Raw genomic sequence first — 21,824 nt, forward strand, 5'->3', positions numbered from 1 at the left:
GCACAGCCAACACCTCCCATTTGTGCTTCCACCTGCCCTGTCCCAACCCTCCACACTCCAAACCACCACCCAGGGCTACCCTGAGGCCAAAGCCTGCACCTTGCTGGTCTCTTCTGTTCCAGCATACACAAATATCTCCCCAGGCCACCCATTCTGAGTTACTGAGTCCTGAGGTGGGCAGTGCATGCTGAGAACACCTCAGAGGTCACAGGGATACCAGAATATTTAGCAACTGGTTTTGGGCAGTTTGTCCCACGTCACTCCATACCTGTGCCCTCAACACAGCTGCAAGAAGTGTCACTGAAAGCCCATCCCTGAGAGAATGCTGCCTCAATGAACTCCACAGCAAGGTGGACAGTTTGATAGGACAATGGGAAAGGGTCTTAAACTAAAAGAGGACACACTTAAATCAGATGTTAGGAAGAAATTCTTCCCTGTGAGGGTGTTGAGGCCCTGGCACAGGGTGCCCAGAGCAGCTGTGGCTGCCCCTGGATCCCTGGCAGTGCCCAAGGCCAGGCTGGGCAGGGTTGGAGCAGCCTGGGACAGCAAAAGGTGCCCCTGGCCATGGCAGGGTGTGGGTGGGACTGGATGGGCTTTTAAGGTCTCTTCCCACCCAAATTATTCTGTGATTCTGCCCTTTCAGGGGTGCAGCTGTGCCAGGAACATTTGATGGAATTTCCAGACAAACAAGAGCTGTTCTAGTGGGACCAGGACCCTGAACAGCTTCACCTGGGTAGCTTCACTACCCCAGGGGCAGGCAGTGCCTCTGTCTGACCTGCTGAGCAGACCTCAGCTGGACAAGAGAAAGAATTTTATAGATAAAAAACAATAAACAACCTTGAGACCGAGAAATGAAGAGCTCTGACTCTTTCTTCACCATGGAGGGACCACAAGAGCCAGTCTGAAAGCACCACTGAATGCAGGTGTCTGTGGCTCCCATCTGAGGGTGAAGCACTGGATCTCAACTCCCAGCTGCTTCTTTCTCCACTAACTATGGAGCTGATCCAGCTGGAAACAGGCTCCCTAATAAACTGTCATTAGACCCAGCAAAACTGAGACCAAAACTGAGTGCAGGCACTTTTTCAATCAGCTAAACAACATCTGGAGCAGGAAGAGAGGCCAGGGCAGAGGCACATGGCAGGGCACAGCCTGGTGATATAACTGTGACACGAGCACAAACACATTGCCTAAATAGGGGGAACACTGCCATATTTGACAAAGAATCCATATCCACATCGATATTAAGTCCTTTGCTAATCTTCTTTGCACAACAGCTCTAAAAATACAGCAGGGAAGATGCCTGAGATCACATGAAGGACAGCTGAAGCCCCACGCTGCAGTGACAGCAAAGCTGTTCCCAGAGCACCCAGACTTCCCATCCCTGCAGACTGAGCTGTGCAGAGAGCAGCCCATTCCTGCACCCAGCAATCCTCTTACCAAAATCCTGCTCTTTGCTGCAACAGGGAAACTGAGGGAGCTTAGAAAGACAGAGAAATGCTTATTTTTTTTTCAAGCCATCACAAAGGTGTTGTATCTCCTCCTCTGTCAGGACCCAGGACATCCCTCTGGCTGTCCTGAGCAGCCAAGACCCTGACACAGAGCCCAAAATGCCCCTGTGGTTTTGATTATGATCCATGGAGCAAGTTACCAACCTTAGATGAGGATCAGCAAGCCATGACAAATTAAGGAGAATGATAGTGAATTTATCACAAGGTGAAAAAGTAGATTTTGGGGTTTTTAGAATGGAGATTTAGGGGGGCAAGATGGAGGGATCTGGGCATGTCCTGCCTTTCTCCTTCTTCTTCTTGGCCTCCATCTCCTGCTGTGATGTTGGCACTCACAGATTGGTTTAGAGTAGAAGCTCACTGTCTAACATAGGTGATAGGTATTGGGAAGTAATTGTAAATATTGTATATGTAGTTTTTAGTATAAAGATATAACACTGCCCTGGGGACAGGCAGAGTGCCTCTGTCTGACCTGCTGAGCAAACCTCAGCTGGACAAGAGAAAGAATTTCATAGATAAAAAACAATAAACAACCTTGAGACCGAGAAATGAAGAGCTCTGACTCTTTCTTCAAGCCCCAGGCTGGGAAAAGAGACTTTCCAACTTTTCTTGGGGTCACTCTGACCAGCTAATGATCTCGACACCCCTCTGGGATTCTGCAGAGTCCAAGGTGGACAACAGAACATACCAGAGAAATGAAAGGCACAGAGTATTTGGTATTCATTGTTTTAATGCTTTGGCTGCCTGCACTTGCTCTTTCAGCTCCTTCCTGCAGGAGCTCTGCCCTGAGCAGGATACAGGAATCAGGGTTTGTCTCTCCCTTCTGTGCCTCTCCTTTCCCAGAAGGAACAACAGCAGTGTTGTGCCAGCACTGGGTGTTACAGCTCTGCTGGGAGACTGCACTTCAGACTGACACTGGGGTGACCAAAGTCTCCAACAGAATCAGATATAGATCAAATATAAAGATAAAATAAAATTAATGTTGCCATGAAGCCACTCCCCTTCTTGCAAACCCCACTGGGATTAACACCTCATACCCAAACCAACCACTCCACCAGAGCTGCTGGCTCAGGACCAGTGTCCTTCCCTAAATCAAGTTGGTTTTCCCCAGATTTCTGACAAAAGAATTGCTGCAAAAATCAGTGCTTTTGTTGTAGTGGACTGTGACCAACAGTTCAAAGAGTCAGTTAAATCTCTGCAGTCCTGAAAGTGAAATTACACATTCAATTTCACAAGAGGGCTGAGTGAAAACAGAGGGACCTGGAATCTGTTTGAACTCATCAGAAGCATTTGCTTAGAACTATAATTATTTTTGGGTGCATCTAAATGTAAAAAAAAACAACCAAGCAAAAAGCCAACAACAGCATTTAGATTCTATTCATTAGAATGAAAAAATTCAACATAGGAGAAATTAAATAGGAAAAAAAAAAAGTGAAACAATTTCTAGCTGAAAAGTAAAACATGCAGGAAAGTTCAAGATCTCAAAGGCTCAATAGTGTCAGATTTTCCTGTCACCCTGAAGAGAGCCCAGAGTAGGATAAGGATATTTCCAACTGGGTACAGTGACCTCTGCATCCCAACAAAGACCCCTTGGTGCCACTGAAGCTGACAAATGATTAATTACAAGGAGCAATCATTAACAGTGACACAGCTGAGCAGAGTGCTCTGACCAAGCCTTTGCCCTGGGATCTCCTGGGAAATACATCCAAGTGGTTTTACCTGCTCTGGTAAATATCCATCCCAAATGGATTATGCACCAACACTGAAAAGTGAAAATCAGCTTGTGAGAGGAGGAGAGCTTGAGGACAGTGCAAGAAGCCATGCTTGGAAGTGTTCTGAACTGCTGGCTAAATACTCAGCAACCAGTACAAACCCCACAGCTGAGAGAAGACAGTACTGCAAAGGCCAGCCAGATGGAAACAAGAACTAATTATACAAACCCACAAGTGTCAAACCCCAGAAGTGCCATTCTAAAGCCTCACAGTTACAGAGAAAAGAGGAATTTACCCTCCTTTACACCCCCCCTTCACCTGCTGAGCCCCTTCCCCTGCAGGGCAGGGCCCTGTGCAAGCCCTGCACACCCCAGGGGTCAGGGATCCTCAGGAGCTGTGACCCTGCTGCTCCTGCAGCAGCCACAGCACATGGCCAGGGCAGGATCTCTCCAACAGCTCCTCCTGTTTCTCCTTGGCAGGGTTTGCTAGGAAGTGACCTTGAAATCAATTTACACCACAGGAATGCACAACAACAGGGATGTGGAACCACTGAATTACTGCAGGAAACAAAACCTGAGCAGCCAAACCCCCTGCACACCCCAGGCAGCTCCCTCCAGCCTGCTGGGTCCTGGTGCTTTCAGAGGCAGCTCCTGTGAGATGGGATCTCCAAGAGCACCAGAGCTGTGAGGGGGAAACTGCTTTGTGTGGAGCACAAAGAAACTTAATTGTGATGTAGACAGAATTTATAGTCAGTATTACCTGATGTAGACAGAATTTATTGTCAATATTTCCTGATGTAGACAGAATTTATAGTCAATATTACACAAATATGTGACAAGGAGAAGACTTCATCCTTGTGCTAAAACTCTTCAAATTTTCATGACCAGACAGTGTTTAAATCTGTATTAATTAGTGAGAATCCTCAAGGTCATGTTACAGCCATGTGCAGGTTGCCAGGAAAAAGGAACTCCTGTGTTCAGAGGAAGGGAAGTGAGGAGGAGGTACAATACCAGGTTTTGAGCTGAAGATGCCCAGAACATCATCCCTTTGAAAAGAGATGATGAGAAGCAAGATGAAGACACCTCATCAGTTTAAAGTAGGAAGTGGATGCCTTTGGAGCAGCTTTTGAGCAGCTCTAATGATATATAAATATTCCTCTGCAGATTGAGGCCTTCTAGGAAAAAAGAATTTCATCCTGCAGTTCCTCCCACTGCTTGGTCTCAGTGCTGAAGGGAACCACAGAGTCTGCACACACCAGACACAATAATCCACGTGCTTTGAACAGATCAGATCCCAGCTTCCCACTAGCCACAAAGTAAGATAAAATATACAAGGAACAATGTGGGAGGGACAAAATGCATATTTAGGGTACAGAAAGGCACTGATTCAGGGAATAGAGAACTTCATTTCAAGGAGGTGCAGAGTATGCACAGCAAAAGTGTTTGGGGCCCAAGGGAAAATAAAACCCCACTTCTGTTGGCCAGAGGAAAAAGATTTGCCAGCGAGAAGTGCATGGGACAACAGCACCCAGGCCACAAACATTGACCCAGTGTTATCTCAGCCTGGACTAGAGCCAAGAATTTGCCTCATTCCTTCAGATTTTGGTGAAAGAAACAATTCAGGGAGCAGCAGCATCTATTGCAATAGAGGCACAACTGAGGGCCACAGCAGAGCTCCCACAGCCAGGCCCTGCCTGCAGCTGCACAAAGCCCTCCCAGGGAGCAGCAACGTGCCTGAGCTCCTGTCTGAGGAGGAACAATGTCCCATTCAAGCTGTCCTGCTGCAGCCTTCTCTCCTCTGCTGGGAGAAGGAACTCTGTGTGGAGCAGCTGGGGTCACCAACAGCACAAGGCTTTGGCTTTAAAAAAATTGTGGAAGTGACACCTTGTGCAGGAACCACTGCTTGTGAACCACTGCTCGTCACAGCCCAGTGTGGAGAGAGAGGAACCAAAATGGGAAGGGCAAGGAGGCAGAGATCTGGTGTGACTAACACCTGAAAGAGCAAAACACAGCAGTCAAGTGTCACATCACACATTTACTGCTTGCTGATTCACCCCAAAATCAAACAAGGCTGGCTCACAAACTAATGGCTACTCAGAAGGACACACTGTCATTGCCAGAAGCTGCTGTGAGAATTTATACAAACTGGCCATGATTCAGGGCCAAACTTGGGAAAGTCACTGTGCTCAGCACTTAAACAAGCTCATATTGGTTGAGGTGTAAGAATTAATTATGATTCTAAATTTTACCACCTGTTTTAGTCCCTGCTGAAGAGTTTATAATTTATCTTCTGCATCTACACCTTCAGTAGAGAGGGGTCACTGCAGGAAGATGAGATAAAGGTGATGGAGCAGAGCTGGAGGTGTCTCCCTGTGCTGTGCCTCTGAACTGGAGCTCCCTTCAGAGCTCACCAGCCAGATTAAGCCTGAGACACAACCCATCCTTCCAGGAAAACCTCCATGCTGCAGCTGGAGAAGTGAATAAACTGTACAGCCCTTGGAATCAGTGCAAACCTTCCCCAGGCACACATGGTCAGCACCATCCTGCCCAGCAAATGGAGTCTAAAAGCTCTCAGAGCCCTCTGCCCTCCCCACACAACGCACTGAGGGTGCTGTGCAGATGCTGCCAGCAGCTGGGACAAACAGCCCTCACCAAACACCTCCTGCTCACCTGAGGGCAAACATCCCACCCCACGGTCCCAGGAGAAATGCCAGCTCCTTCCCAGCCACTCTCACTCTCAACCTGCTCCATGCCAAGGGAGGAGGTGGCAGGGCCTGGGGCTGAGCCCTCAGAGCAGAGCCAGCCCAGCTGGCACCCACAGCATCACCCCCAGCTCCTGCTGCCAAGTGCTGCTCAGCAGCAAGATGAGGGGATATTTTTAGTGGATCTTGACAGCAGAGTTTCAAGCCTTCAAGTCACACTGAAGCATCTTGTCTTGAGTCAACACTAGATTATCTCTAAGTGCATAAAATGTTAACCCAGTAGCTTCTGGCAGTCACAGCAAACTCACCTTCCAACGTGGCAAAAAGTAGGGATGAGGGAAGCTGCCTTCTTTAAAATACTTGGCACAGCCTGCCAGGCAGATCATGCACATCCAAGGAGGAATTTCAAGTTTTATATACCCACCAATCTATATATCAATAAAAGCCCATGGCTGCAGGCAGACCATCCAAGGAGGAATTTCAAGTTTTATATACCCAACAATCTATACATCAATAACAATCTATAACATATAACAATCAATAACAAATAAATAAAATACACAAATAAACAAAAAGTAAAGCAGATCCTGCTTTGCAAGGATTTCTTAATTTCTTAACTGCTTAGGTTATTATCAAGGTATTTCATGTCATGTGTGGCATGGGTTGACCACCAAAGAACACTTGTTTTGTGGCATTTTTCCCCCTTGCACATTGATTTTCTCTCCATCTCCAGGCTGAAGAGCTGAAATGGAAAATAAGTTTGAAGAAGTGGATGGAAAGCAGTTCTGGCTGTCAGGACCTGACCTCCAGCATTCAGAGCTTCTTCTCCTCCAGCTAAGCCTGACAGCCAAAACAGCAAGGAGCTGTTTTCAATTAGCCTGCATCTACAAACCTCCTAACTCTGGTGACAAAAGAATGTTGGATGGCTGTGAAATGAGTGATGCAATTGGATTTTAGCTGTCCTGGATGGTGACTCTTGCACGTAACCCTGGGCCAGATCCTCAGCTGCTGGAGAGGAGCAAAAGCTTTGCCAGTGAGCAAACAGTGCAGAGGAGGCTGAGGGACAGCAGTGAGGGCCTCTGCCAAATCCAGTGACAAAAAATCACTGGGACTGCTCCTGAGAGGCAGCCACAACAGAGAGACAGACACCTCACACTGGGCCCATGGATGTTGGCTGTCCATGGGTATGACCCTGTGTGCAGCACGAGAGAGTAGAGAGGATGGAGAAGGAATATTTCAGCTGCTTACTGCATGAGAAGTAAGTTCTGACTTGAAATAAACCTGCAGCATTTGTAGCCTGAATTAAACTTGTCACTCAGCTTGTTAGAACCTCTGACACTCAAATTATACTGAGCTGAAACAGAAGCATCCACTGTTAATTTCCTACTTCATCTTACCTGTGAAATAAAAAACTGCAGAACAACTAAATGTAAAGAACATTGGAGACCTACAAATCTGGAGATGGACTTTGGATGAGGGCATGGAGTGATAGAACAAAGGAGAATGATTTCACCCTGGCACAGGGCAGAGTCAGATGGGGAGAAATTGTTCCCTGTGAGGGTGGGCAGGCCCTGGCACAGGGTGCCCAGAGCAGCTGTGGCTGCCCCTGGATCCCTGGCAGTGCCCAAGGCCAGGCTGGGCAGGGCTGGGAGCACTCTGGGATGGTGGAACATGTCCCTGCCCATGGCAGGGGGTGGGATGGGCTTTAAGGCCCCTTCAAACCAAACTGTTCTGTGATTCAAACACTGAACCACCACTAAAACCAGAAGAGTCAGGGAGCTGCCTGGAAGTGCAGGCCAGGAGCTGAGATGTTGCAGCTTTCACCTGCAGAGCCAGGCAGGGGCTCCTGAGCTGCCTCAGGTCTGTCAGAGACTCTGAGTGATGCTGGAGATGAGAAATACCCCCACACCAGAGAGGCACCCCAGAGGAGCCACCCCAGCCACATTCTGGCTGCAGGAGCAGAACTGGCCTGGCCTGAGGGGCAGCACTCAGGCAGCACAGAGCCACACAGCAAGGCTCCCATGTGTGTGTGTGTCCAAGAGCTCGGGCTCCCAGCTGCACAGATATGTGTCAGCACATGCCCTGGGCAGCACCAAGAAATGAGGTCAAGCAGAAAGCAGCACTGACTCACATCAGGCACATGTGGGGCTCCACGGCAGTTCTGTCTCAAGCACAAAACACAACTGCACAGGCAATGGGAGCTGATGCTCCTGCAAACCTCCCAGTGCCTGATCTTTGCTCTTTTTTCCCCAAATCATGATTATTTTTATGTAGTAGTGCAGAAAGATCTCTCTCTCTTGCAGCAGAAACCATAACTGCTCTTAGCAGTGAGAGCTGAACACCAAGTGCACTGTGGCCAGAGGAGCAAACCATTGACAAGTGCTGCCAGAGATTACTCATCTGCACCACTGATGCAGCAACTGAAATTATCCATCACACACACAAGGCCCTGTAAGGTATCTGGGGGGTTATTCCCAACCTGTACCTTTAGGGACCTGACCCTATAAATCCCCTAAAATGTGTGAAAATGGTCAATGTCAGCCTTGAGTGTGAAGGGCTGAGGCACTACTAAAAACAACAGGAGCACAACTCCCTACCACGTTCAAAGCTGAAACCCTCCAGCCCCAGCCATCTCATCTAACCTAATAATTCACTGCAAATAACATTAAATATGCAATATCTCTCTCTCTCTTGGCTGTTTCATGCATGTTGGACTCACTCACCCAAACCAAATTCTCCTCCCCAGTACATCACAGAAGGCTCACAAATATTTGCATCACTTATATGTAGCAGAAGTACCTCTCCTTCTGGATTTTTCCTTCATAATAACATTTTAAAAAAATCCCTTTTAGCTTTACAGCTACCACAGAAAGAAAATGAAAAGTAAGTTTATACTTGGGAATTTTCTTGGCTGTAAGAGAAAATTAGAAGACATGCAATGTCAAATCTACTGATCTAATTGAAGGGAAGACAAGATGAGGCCCAGAGAGGCATGGACAATCCATTGGAGGAACAGCTCCATTTAAAAGAGGACACAGACAAAAAAGATAAAATAGAAAGGAAAAACATGACAAGATAACAAAGCCTAAGAGAAGTCAAGGTTCTTTTCAAGTATAAGGTATAAAGGTGCCAGGCACTGAATATGTGTTTGAAGAGCATAATACTTTTGATCCATTAATGTGAATCCAAGTTAGGAACAAAGCAGGTGGAAATGACTACAGTGACCTTGGACAGGGGTGGAAAAAACACCCTTTGCTTAAATCTGTTTTAGAAGGAAGGACAAGAAAAAAGAAAAAAATTCAGAACTCCCAAATGACAAGAAAAGACTTGTTAAGCTGATTCCCTTTTACCTCCTCAGCTGCACAGGACTGGCAAAGAGAGCAAGGAGGGGAATGTTCTTCCAAGGACTTGGAATGCACGTCAGTCAAATCCCCTGCCTGCAAATGCTCCAACCCAAGCTGCAGGGGCATTAGCAAAGGGCAGAGTGCAAATCCAGAGACAATTACCCTGACACAGTAACAAAGGTACCACAGGAAAAGCCCCAGCTCATCCCTGAGCACAGCCCCAGGCACGCACATGGCCTCAAGGAGAACTCCTGTTCCTGGGGGTGGGCTCTGCAAAGGGCCAGAAACAAGGAACCAAATTTGGCTGTGACACCCCAATTTCTCAAACTCTATGTGAGCAAAGCACACCCACACCTTTCTAGGGTCCAAACATTGGAGGTTCTGGGGGAAAAATACTTTTCCCAACTTACTTCCTGTGCTCTGTTCAGGCTGTGCTGTGAGGGATGACCCTTCCCAGTGAAGAATTAAGCACAAGTGTATCAGGCTGAAGGGTGCCCAAAGATCTGTAAAACATGGGGGTGTCTTAAGGTCACCCTGCAACCTCTGCTTCCCTACCACAGCCTGAGACCTCGGCACTCCAAAGGTTCCCACACAGCATCTGAGGGGAAAAGATGAAAGCAGCTGAATCTCAGTGCTGAGGAAGCTGCTGTCAGATTTATGGCGAAGGAGATTAACAGCAATGCCACGTGCTGAGGAGCAAAACAGCTTCACTGCACACCCACTCTTCCCTGCAAAACTTCCAGCAACTGACAGCTGGTACCTGACAGCTCCGTGAGATCCGAGCTGCCTCCACACAAACGGTGCCACTGAACGGTGGCACCCAGCTCAGCCTGCACCGACCACCACGAGGCTCAAATGCTCCTTGACAACAGCAGATCCTGCTGGGAACACAGGATTTTCACAGGACATCGTGGGGGGAGCTAAGGGGTCAATATTGTGCTCCCTACTCCACAGCACAGTCTGCTGGGTGAGCCTGGAAAAGGAATTTGTTCATAAGAAAGGGGACTGACAACTTTGCTAAGATTTGCTGAACAATAAAGGATGACATTTAGAACCCCAGGCCTCGATTCCCAGGGAATTTGAAGTTCTGTTATGCTGAAAAACTGAAAGCAAATAAACTTAAACCACTGCAGAATTAAGCCTAGCAGCCCCTGGCCTTTAGGCATATGCTAACAAGCTTACAAAGGATTTGTCTCAAGGCAGCCCTCCTCAATTAGCAGCCAATCGACTGAGGAGCATCTGGTGGTAGCTTTATCCTGGTAATAGACACAACAGGAACGTGGAGAGGTGTGCATGGAGCAAAGGCTCCCAGGATCTTCATCACAGGCACTGGTGTCTTATTCTCCCACAGGATGCACTGAGAGAGCAAAGAGCACAGCCAGAAAGCTCCACTGCCACAAACATCAGCCCCAAACTGGTCAGGGCAATTCTGTGGCACTTTACTGGTTTAGTTGTGAACAGACATGGCCAATCTGGGGAAGACTGGGGGGAAAAGGGGGGCATTTGGGAGGGAGCTCAACTGTCAGCAAAAGCAGTGTTCATCTCTGGATGATCAGAGTGCAAAGAGAGCAGCACCCACTCTCAGCTGCTGCTGCCTTTGGGGTCTCCTGTTCACAATGAGGAACAAACTGATGCCCCCAGTTTTAACTGTTGAAATAAAAGGTTGGAGGCTGTTTCAGATAAAACAAATCTTAAGGCATGAATTTCTCAGAAATCTTGAAGTGGCCACGTTGTCAAGAGGAGCTCAAGAGAGGCCCTCCCTTCCATTCATGGGAATCACATCAGCTGTCTGCAAGACCTGCAGCTTCCCACCTTCATTCTGGGCTCCCATAAACTAAAGGAATGGGAACAGGCCATGGAGGAAGCAGCAGGCTGGAAGTGGCAAACACCAAGCCTGGGGATCCCTTCAGCTGACTGAAATGCCCAGCAGATCACAAAACAAAACCTTCAAGATCCCATAAACAAGTTCCTCTAACAACACCCAAATGGTGCCCTCGAAATGCAACAGCAAACCTTTGAGGAGGGCATTTGACTCACACCTGATTGTGACAAAGTCCAGAATATTGAAAAGAAACTCTGCCTAAAGCAGCTCCCATGGTCAACATCAGCCTTCTGCACCACCAGTGAATGAACTCCAATGACAGCCCTCAAGCCCCTTGTGGAAATCACAAGTTTTGGAGAGAGCTCTCCTGACAGTTCAATCACTGAGTGGATGGGGAAGAACAACACAGAAGACTTTTCCCAAAGATTTCCAGCCTTTAACCAAATCAAAAAGCTCAGTATTACTCAGAATCCAGTTGTAGATACATCCATACTACAGGGCTGATTGGGATCACAGCTGGACAGATTTTGAACTGAGTGGCAAAGGAGGTGTCTGGCTACAAACTGACCCTGCCTAACAATGTCAATTAGTTTTCCCTTCCTTGTCAAAGAATAATTACATAAGGTTGGATTTTCTTGGGTTTTTTTTTTCCCTTCTAACAACTAAGCTGCCATTCTTAACACTGAGATACCAATCCTTATTTTTCCTGGAAAACTGGAGGAGGGGAGCTGAGGCTCTGTCCCTGCAGCAGGACTGTCACAGACATGCAGCCAAACCCAGAGTCCCCCACCTCCCCTGGCCCTCAGGGAAGGTGCTCAGTGTTACTCACTGCCATGACGAGCTCAAAAGGGTATTTGTAGACTCGAACTGGGGACTGGTATTTCTGCACCATTTTTACCACACACCTGTAATAGAGAGAAATTGGAACATTTTAGATCCCCCACATCAAGCAGTGCAACATATTCTAGGTGATTTTTACAGATCTTACTAGAAGTTGTAGCTCTTTCTTACAAATAGAGAGGAGATTTATTAGGTAGAATACCTTGCCTAGTGAGTGGCAGAGACAGAGGCAAATCTCTGCAGTCCCAGTCCAGAGCTGTGCCCAGCATCCTGTGCTGCTTGCCAGCACTACTGCAATAAATTCAACTTGGAGCTCCAACAAAACTCACAATAATTAAAGCACAGTACAGAGATGTAAAGCCAGAATGAAATGTACTCTGGAGAAGGAGCCTGTCTTAGGAACCTTACAGAGCCTACATAGCAATTCTTCCCCCTATCCCCCTTCCCTACATTATACCTGTAATCATTAGGGCAAAATCTTTGTCATTGAAATCTTCCACAGCTTCCCATACCATGTGTTTTAAATGCTTTTGTGCACAAAGCAGGGTTCAGTTGTTTTAGCTCACTGAAAGGAAGGAAAAGGAAGCAGCATGCTGAAAGAACATGCCTGATGCTAAGCTGGCAATCACATCCCACTGCCTGGATGCCCACTGTTCCAGCTGAACTGAGGCAAGAACTGCAGGGAGCAGGAACAATCCTGTCCTCAGCATTTCCCTGCTCCCAGCCACCTCTCACTGTCCTCATCAGGATTCCTCCCTCAGACTCTCCTGCCTGGGTTTTAACCCTCAAACATGCACCAGTAACCAGCATCTCAAGGGAAGTGCACAAATCATTATAAAAAGCATTATTGGGCTGCTTTGTGCAATTCCTTCAGGAATTCCTTTGTACTGCTCCTGCCAATGGCATCCATGAGCATCAGGACACAAAAGGCTGGATGGATGGATGGCTGGTTGGAGGCACTGTGCTCATTCCACCCCACTCAAATTCCACTGCTGAGCAGACACAGCCCTGGGCAGCGTGACGCAGTGTAGCGCTGAACTCAGAGCTCTCACACAACTTATCCCTGACATTTTCAGCCCAAAACCCGAGGTGAAACATGAATAGGCAATAGATTCTCCCTCAAAAATTGCTGCAAGATGCCATCACACTGTAAAATCTATGCAAGGACGAGGGGAAAAAGGACTTGAAGAGTTTGAGTACCTGAGAATGGGGGATTTTTGGAGAAATAGGGCCCAATGATCAGACAGTTCCTCTGCAGAGGATCACATTGCCCAAGCAGCAAAGGTCAGGGCTCGCTGGCTCTCTGTCTCACTGGGGCTAAAAGCCAGTCCATGCCAAGCCAGTCAGTGCAGAGAGAAACTCCCAGCAGAGCATCCACCCCAGAGTGCAGCAGGACAAGCACATCCCAGGGAGCCCTGGCTGCTATCAGGTGTCAGACACCCGAGCCAAGAGGCACAGGACGGGGCACCTTGGAACATGACCTGTAACATGATTAAGCTGGCAGGGACCCTCCTGTGAGCACAAACAGAGCAGGAGAAGCCTCCTCAAGCACATTTAGCTGGGATCTTGCTTATTCTGACCTCACCTCCTACACCAGGAATTGCTGCACCTTGGCAGGAGAAGGTCAGAAACCTCCACAGCAGGAAGGCTCACGACAGACCAGTCTAGAATCACCCACACAACAGTGGGATGGCACAAGCTGTAGCTCAGCAGCCATAACTGTGCTGCCTGGACAGAGTCACTGCTCCTGGCAGCTGCTGGACTCAACTGCCACAGGTTTATTGTCCCTGTGCTCCTCCAGCTAAGGGGAGGCTGGAGAAAAGAGCCAGTGACTATTACACCCACGGGAAGCTGTGGAAGAATGACAGCTGGTAACTCACACCTGCCCTGGAAATCTTTCCTACCTCGGCAGAGTGCAGTGGCAGCAGACTTTCTATGCCCTCTCCTCCAAACAGAGCTGTGAGATGGTCATTGTGCTTCTCAAAGCAACAGGGATTCTTGCTATAAGTCCTGGAAAAAAAAGGAAAAAACCATCAGAAAAGGCAGTGAAAGGTGCTGCTTGGCACACCCAGCTGAAGATGATGATTAGCACTGATGAGGACAAAGAGTCCCAGGTGTTACCATTGGGCATCTGGGCCATATTAGCTCAACAGTGCATCTTCCCAGGGCTTTAGCACCAAAGACAGATGTGGTTTTAGATTCATCTCGTGTTCCACTCAAATTATAAACAGGTATGGTCAACCACCAGAAAGAAACCACCCAACCCAGAGAGTTTGTCTGCTCCTCAAACATCCTCCCAGCTCTACAGTGGCCCAGGCTGCCCGCTCAACTTCCTATGTGCATCTGGCTAAAAAAACACATTAGGGAAGACAACTCAGGTGAAGAGAAGTGACCCACTGAACTGCAGCATGACCACTTGGAAAGCCCAGTCCACAGGTGGAGGCACACCTGGAGCATCTATGGGAAACACCAGGAAAGAGGTTCAATATCAGCTGGGCAAGCCCAGAGTAGTTAAAATAAAAGATAAAAGCTCAGAGGTTGGAGTCATCAATGCATTGAGGCAACAAATCTGGCTGCTAACAACTACCCCAATAACAGCAACTCTAACCATCCCAAGTAGGTTTTAAAAGTATTTCAATTCTTGCACAGCTGAGCACAGCAAACAGCAGCAGCCACCACATTTCCCAAAGCACCCTGTGACAACACACTGTGCCAACAGCACTGAGCCCTGGGAGCCTCAGCCCCCTGGGCACCCCTTTTGCTCCAGCCCACACAGCAACTCCTCTGTGAGCCAGAGAGAGCTCATTACACGCTTGAGATGCACCAGCAGGTGCTCCAGGGAAGGAGGTGGGAGGAGGAGGGACATGGACCCCTGATGGCACCTGCTGTAACTCCAGAGAAATGGATTCTGAAGGAGCAGTGGTGCAGCCCCACTGTGCAAAGCTCCCCCAGCACAGGGGCCAGGCAGGAACCCACATCACTGCACACAGCAAAGGGACAGGCAGTGACAGTGACTGGGTGTTTCCTTCTCATCCAGAATCACCACTGCACACCTGAGGGATTTTCCATATGCTTGACTTCTATTCTACTATTTGTAGGAGCAGCTTACTCAACAGAATGCAGCCAGATGGTTGGAAATCAGAAATGAGTGTACAGATGAAATACACAGAAACCCCTGAATCAAACCCCCTGCCTCTCATCAAGGCACAGAACTCACCCAGCTCCTTCCACACTGGGGCTGCCTGCTGGATGTGGAACTGGCAGCAAGTGACTTTATTAACTTCTCCCACCTGTGGTGGCTGCTTTTCATCTTGAAGAGAACTGAGCAGGTTTTTTTTGTTTTGTTTTTCACAAAGAACTGCTGAAAATAGCAGGATTCTTGACTTCCCCAAATACCATTGCACCACGTGAAAGCCAGCTGTGGCACCCAGCTAAGCTGATATTTCCAGTTAGAAAAGGGGAATCCACAGGGCTGCATTCTTTCTAGAGAAAGGTGGAGTGAAAGGTGTGTGACATTTCCTCTGCCTGGGGCCCCTTTCACTGAGGGAGATATTGCAATTGATGCTTTACACACAGAATAACAGCACAGCACCAAGCTGTAGGATATTTATTAGAGCTTCTTCACCTAAGAACTTAAGAACAAGTCTCTTGAAGCTTGATATAAGGAAGGCTCAAGGCAGAATGGTGCCAGAATAAATCTTTACCAGTTTTTAGAAGGAGACATCTGCTCAAGCAGGGCTTAGTCTTGCCCCTGAGAACACCTCTGGAGCAGGTGAGGCAGCATGGAAGGCACAGGTCACTGTGCTGAGGTGGAGCCTGGGCACTGCTCCTACACCTGGCAGAGGTACCTGGAGTCCTGGTGTGCATCAAAACCAAAGACAAGCAACACAAACACCCAAACAACAACATTGATACACTCCTGACCACACATAGGGAACAGTCTTTTTGGCTGAGGGGAAGAAGGAAACGGAACAGTGTCAGCACTCTGCTCTCAGAGCTGTTTCTCTTCCATGTGTGTATCACAACAAGCTCCATGCCCAATATTTCCACACATCCATCTCATAAGGTAATTTTCTCACCAAAGAATCACCATGGAACTTTTATGCACAGCAATACATTAACTCTGTGCTATTTGCCAGCCTGCAGCAGGAGATAAGCATTCCTGAAGTAAACCCCTCATTCTTCACCTTACTACTCCACAGGAAGTCATAGCACATCCATTTATCCACCCAGTGTAGGAAATAGTTCAATTCCCAAACACAATTTAAGAGTAGGAGACACAGAATCCTGGAATGGTCTGGGTTGGAAGGGACCTTAAAGCCCATCCTGTTTCATCCACTGCTTTGCACAGGGACCTGTTCCACTGTCCCAGGCTGCCCCATCCTACCTGGCCTTGAACATTTCCAGGGATGGGGCAGCCACAGCAAATCTGGGTAATCTGTGCAAGGGCTTCATCACCCTCCATCCTTTGTCCCAAATCCCTCTGCAGCTCTCCTGGAGCCCCTTCAGGCCCTGGCAGGGGCTCTGAGGTGTCCCTGGAGCTTCTCCTCTCCAGGTGAGCACCCCCAGCTCTGCCAGCCTGGCTCCAGGGCAGAGGGGCTCCAGCCCTTGGGACATCTCCATGGCCTCCTCTGGACCGATTTCAACAAGTTCACATCCTTCTTTGCCAAGGACCCCATGCTTCAGTTTAACACATAAATCAAGAGCAGAGCCAGGCAGAAGCTCTCTCAACAGTACAACAAAGCCCCAGCAAACTGTTTCAGCGTGCCTTGAGTTAAGTCTGCAGCTGTATTTTCCTTTAACAGAGGCTGGCTGTCATCAGCCCCACCAGACAAGTGGTGCCATCCACACAAGCACCTTCTCACCCTCTACAGACCAATTTTACTGCTTGGAGGAGTTTAGCCAAGTGACCCAGAGAACATACTTGGTTCACCTTGAAGCTGACTTGAAAACATGGAATCACAGAATGGTTTGGAAGGGACCTTAAATCCCATCTCGTTCTAGCCCCTGCCAAGGTCTAGTTCTATCCCCACCGCCCCAGGCTCTTCCAAACCCCGTCCAGCCTGGCCTTGGGCACTTCCAGAGATGGGGCAGCAACAGCTTCTCTGCACAACCTGTTAAACCCATCAGTGCACTCAACAGCCATTGATCAGGGTCACCCTCTGAGTTTATAAACACTTCAGGGCGAGTTTCAGGGTGGATCTGTGGAAGCCCAAGCCCCGGGGCGCTCGGCTGGTGCCGGGGTCCCGCTCGCAGCCCCCTCCAGGCTCGGCCGTGCCCGCCGCGCTGCCCCCGGCACCACCGACCCGACAGCTCCAGAACCGCTGCATTTTGTCCTTAGACCCCAAGGAATCCCCCGCCATCCCGGTCTTCACCGGCTCCTTCCCTGATCCCACAGGATTATGGCTAAAATTTCCCTCTTGGCTTCCCGTGTCCGAAGGAGAGCGGCTCCCGGCGCCCCCACACTCACCCGGCGCCCCCGCTCCGCCGCCTCACGACGCGCCCGGCCAGACACGCGAGGCAGGAAAAGCCTCACACCCACCTCTCCTCCCGCCCCTCCCTCACACGGCGGCGCCGAGAGACCCCCGGAGAGCACCGCCCACCGCGGCCGCCTCCCGTACCCCACACCCAGATTCCCGAGCCCACACCGCGGCTCCCCTCCCTGCCGCCCGTCCCGCTCCCCCTCACCGCGGGCGCGGCGCAGCCCGGCCGGACCCATCCCGCTCTCGGCGGCTCCCGCGGCTGCGGCGGCCCCGCCCCCTGCCGGCCCCGCCCCCGCGCGGCCCCGCCCCCGCAGGGCGCTGTCCATTGTGCTGCGGGGGCGCGGGCAGGCCCCGCCCCCCGCACGTGCGGCCCCCCCGCGCCCCCCGCCGCCATCTCGCTGAGGGGCGGGCGGGTCCCGGTCCCGCCGTGAGGGGTCAGCGCTGCCCCGTGTCCCACCGAGCCCTGCCTTCCTCCTTGGCCTGTCATTCCAACCCCTGTCCCAAGTCCCTCTCCAGATCTCCTGGAGCCTCTTTAGGCACTGGACAGGACTCTGAAGTCTGAGTCTCCAGCTCTCTCAGGCTGTCCCCACATCAGAGCTGCTCCATCCCTCTGGTCATCCTGCTGCCTCCTCTGGACTCGCTCCGGCAGCTCCGTGTCCTTCTTGTGCTGAGGACTCCAGCCCCGGGCACGTCTCTCGTGGGCAGAAAAGGAGAATAACGAGGGCTGTGTGTGGACATGGGCTCACCCCACCCCACAGAGGGGACACAGCGACAGCCCTGCCTGAGCTCCAGGCGTGCTTGGACAACGCTCTGGGGCACAGGGTGGGATTGATGGAGTGTCCTGTGCAGGGCTGTGCTGGACTGGATGATGCTGATGGCACCCTTTCAGTTCAGGATATTCCATGTTTCTGTGATTCTCCCCCAGCTGGCACCTGCCCTGGAGGAGGAGGAGGAACCTTCTTGGGTCAGGGCAGGAGGAGGCAGAGCTACAGCTCCCAAACACAATCTAATGCTGCTCATCCCAGGGTAGGTCAGAGCAAAGGGACCTGCTCACCTCAGCCCCTTACTCTATCACTGCATTGTATTGTTTGATTAATTACATGATTTATTACACACCTGTGAACCCACTCCTTGAGAAAATATTCCGCAAACTATACTCTGGGATGATGTACCAGGGGACACCCAGACAAGTGAGACTGAGGAGGACCCTGGGAGGTATCCTCACCTCTCAGCTTCCCCTCTCCCACCAGCTCTGAAAGCCTGAGCAGTGTTTGCTGAATCCTGAGGCCTTTGCAGCTCAGGGTGAGTGGCCCCTGTTTGTCAGGCCATGCTGGGCAGTTGTCACCATGCAGTGACAGTCCTTGGGGCCGTGGCTCTGTGCAGGAAATGATGCCAACACTGCCCGACTTTGGGGTGTCAAACAGTGCCTGAGCAGCCGGTCCTGGGGCAGGAGAGGCGTGTGGCACCAAGAGTGGGTGTGGGACACTGGCTGGGGAATGTTTTGCACCTTCAGAGCCTCCTTTCAGGTTCTCCCTAAGGACCAGCTGCCCCTTTGCCTGCTGGTATTGAAGTAACATCACATTTACTGCTGCTTTGTTTTTTCCTGCCTCCTTATCACTTCCAGCTATGGGGTGTCCCCTTATCTGGGCAGGCATTTCAGGAAGCTGCAGTGCTATTTCTGATCAGCAATATTTCCTGAAATGTTCTGCTATCTCAGACTGGGGAAACCAACCTGACACTGCTCAAAAACAACCATTGACCATCGAATGTCAGAGCTCCCAGGGCTGCAGCCTGTGGAGCCAGAGCACTTTTCCTAAAGACCTTTGCAGCACAACTTGGCATCAAAAACCACAAAGTTACTCAAGGCCTGCAACATCTACTTCATAAATATATATTCAAAATAAAAACAAAATGTATTTATTTATAAATAAATATTCTGAATTTCCCATCACAAAGCAACTTTCTTTTTTAAAGAAGTGGTATGTCTCTCCTGTTCCTCATTTACTGCTAAATTTCCTCAGAGAAAACAGAAGAAAAAATAAAGAACTATTTCCATCTTCTTCTGCAGAATTTACACCAGCCTGTAACTGCTTTATGCCCCAATTGTGGTTGTTTCCCTTTTGTTCAGGCCATAAAAGCTGGATGAGATTTTGGTGGGTCCCAATCCATCTTTTTCTCTGCTGTGCAGCCCTGACTATAATTCCTATTTTCCAACCCTTTTTTCTCCTGCTGCCAGCAGGTCACCTTGGCATTTTCCAGTGGCAGTGGGCTGCCTTTTCCCCTGACACAGGGCCAGCTCCCCAGGGCATTCCCAAGGGTCCTGACTGCCCTCCCACCTACCAGGACTGGGTGTTTGCCTCAAGGGCTGGCTCTGACCCTCAGCTTTTCTCATGGGAGCTCCTCAATAAGAAGTTCTCACCCCCCAGCAGCCCAGCCCAGGAACTCCTGCAGTTAGAAAGGAGAATGTCTTCCAGGAAGGACATCTGGTCTGGAGATATCATTCAGCCTCCACTTCCCCTTTTACAAGGACATTTCACTCCAAATTCTGCTTTTCTCTCAACTTCTCTGCCTCATCTGGTGGCATAAATTAAAAAACTCAACAGCAATTCAAATGCTTTGGCACATCATGTGCAGGAAAAAGCTTGTAGGGATTGTTCATTTTCCGAGGTGTGGAGGTGGCAGAGGTGAGCTCCAGCCCAGGACAGTGTTATATTGTATTGTTATTATATTGTTATTCCTATTTACCTTATTAGGGAAGCAGCTGAAAGAAGTTGCAAAGGATGTTTGTGGCAAAGCTGCAGTCAGCAAGGCCAGAAAATTCAGTGGTTTGCGATGGAGGTGCTGGGGTAACTCAGCCCTGAGCAGGGGAGGATCCCTGAGGGAAAGGGAAAGGAAAAGGCAAAAGCAGCTTCACACCTCCAGCCCAGCCCTTCCTGCAGTGTCACTCTGGGGAGCTGCCGTCCAACAGCCCTTAGAAAATCAGCACTGCTTAAACATTAAAGGCTTGCTTTAAAAATTCAGCAGCAAAGTTCACCTGCCTTTTAGAGCCCATTTAAGCAGCGTGGAGGTGAATTGCACTCTCTAAACGTGGGCTGCAGTCCAGGTGTCACAGGGGAGCTGGGAGGAAGAACAGGCTCCTCACACACTCCAGTGCTGGGACAGACACAGCAGCTCCTCCGCTGCACTATTCTGGGCTGGAGCTCACCTCTGCACCTGCACACCTTGGTAAAAACACCTTTTAACACTTCATCTCGCTCTGCTTCACCGGAGCTGAGCAAAAGCTGCATCTGCTGTTCTGAGAGCCAGGAAAAGTTGAAACATTGAGGCTTTCTTGACTGAAAGCAGACCTGCAGCACTCAACCCCACACTGACCCTCTCCTGCCAGGAGGTTGCCCTGTCACACACATCTTTTATGAAAAATCCTTTCCTTAGGATTTTTCCTCCTGAGAAGCTGAGAGGCCTCAGGAACAAAATGTAAACAGTGATTGTCTGCTGCTGTGGAATGCAACAGGTGCATCTGTGATTGTTCTCATGTGGTTGTTTGTAATTAATGGCCAATCGCAGAGAGTCTGAGCCACAAGCCTTTGTTATCATTCTTTCCTATTCTATTCTTAGCCAGCCTTCTGATGAAATCCTTTCTTCTATTCTTTTAGTATAGTTTTAATATAATATATATCATAAAATAATAAATTAAGCCTTCTGAAACATGGAGTCAGATCCTCATCTCCTCCCTCATCCTCAGACCCCTGTGAGCACCGTCACAATTGCCCCACACCCCGTGGATCCCTTTGGCCTTGGCCTTGCCCGTGCCTCTCTCAGTCCTGTTTGTTTTTGGTGCAAACCTGAGATGAAATGTGCTGCCCAAGGTCACCCAGCGAGGTGGCAGAGATGAAACTGGAGAGCAGCAGGCTGAGATTGGGTTCCTTTCCCCGTGGGACTGCAGATGAACACTGTGCTAATGGCTCTGCTACATTCACCCTTACATACTCCCTGCCCTGCCTTCCCTGCTTCTGCAGCTTTTGAAATGGATGCTCCAATCTTGGTTTGGTTTGTTTTGTGAAGCAGAGGGGGCTCCCACCCTCTGACCCACCAGCAGCCAAGAACTGAATTTCTGCTTTGCATAAGAGAAATACAAAATAAACCGATCACATCACTAATATTTAACCCCCAAAGCCCCCAGCTCAACAGCTGATCCCACTGATGCTCAAAATGCCTCTTTTTGAGTTTATCACCTGTAGTGTGTTCACATGCTCTGTTTATGGAGGTCTCTCTGCATTTTGGCTCATAAAATATTTGCCATATTCCAGCCTATCATAGAATCATGGAAACACAGAATGGTTTGGGATGGAAGGGACCTTAAAGCTCATCCAGTTCCACCTCCTGCCATGGACAGGGACACCTTCCACCATCCCAGGCT

General features: G+C 49.4%; 1 protein-coding gene across 1 annotated transcript in view; it reads right to left on the minus strand.

Moving 5' to 3' along the window:
• Window positions 1–17,676, minus strand: part of SEC14L5 (SEC14 like lipid binding 5) — a 40,994-nt gene extending 23,318 nt beyond the window's left edge. Inside the window, exons 1-3 of the mRNA XM_064726294.1 lie at window positions 17,613–17,676; window positions 13,829–13,934; window positions 11,914–11,989 (exon numbers count right to left, since the gene is read on the minus strand). Coding sequence (XP_064582364.1) covers window positions 11,914–11,976 — 63 coding nt within the window. The 5' untranslated portion in view covers window positions 11,977–11,989; window positions 13,829–13,934; window positions 17,613–17,676. The remainder of the gene's footprint in view (window positions 1–11,913; window positions 11,990–13,828; window positions 13,935–17,612) is intronic.
• Between the last annotated feature and the right edge of the window lie 4,148 nt (window positions 17,677–21,824).

Source organism: Zonotrichia leucophrys, chromosome 14 (genome assembly GCF_028769735.1).
Source record: "Zonotrichia leucophrys gambelii isolate GWCS_2022_RI chromosome 14, RI_Zleu_2.0, whole genome shotgun sequence".
NCBI classification, from domain to species: Eukaryota; Metazoa; Chordata; class Aves; order Passeriformes; family Passerellidae; genus Zonotrichia; species Zonotrichia leucophrys.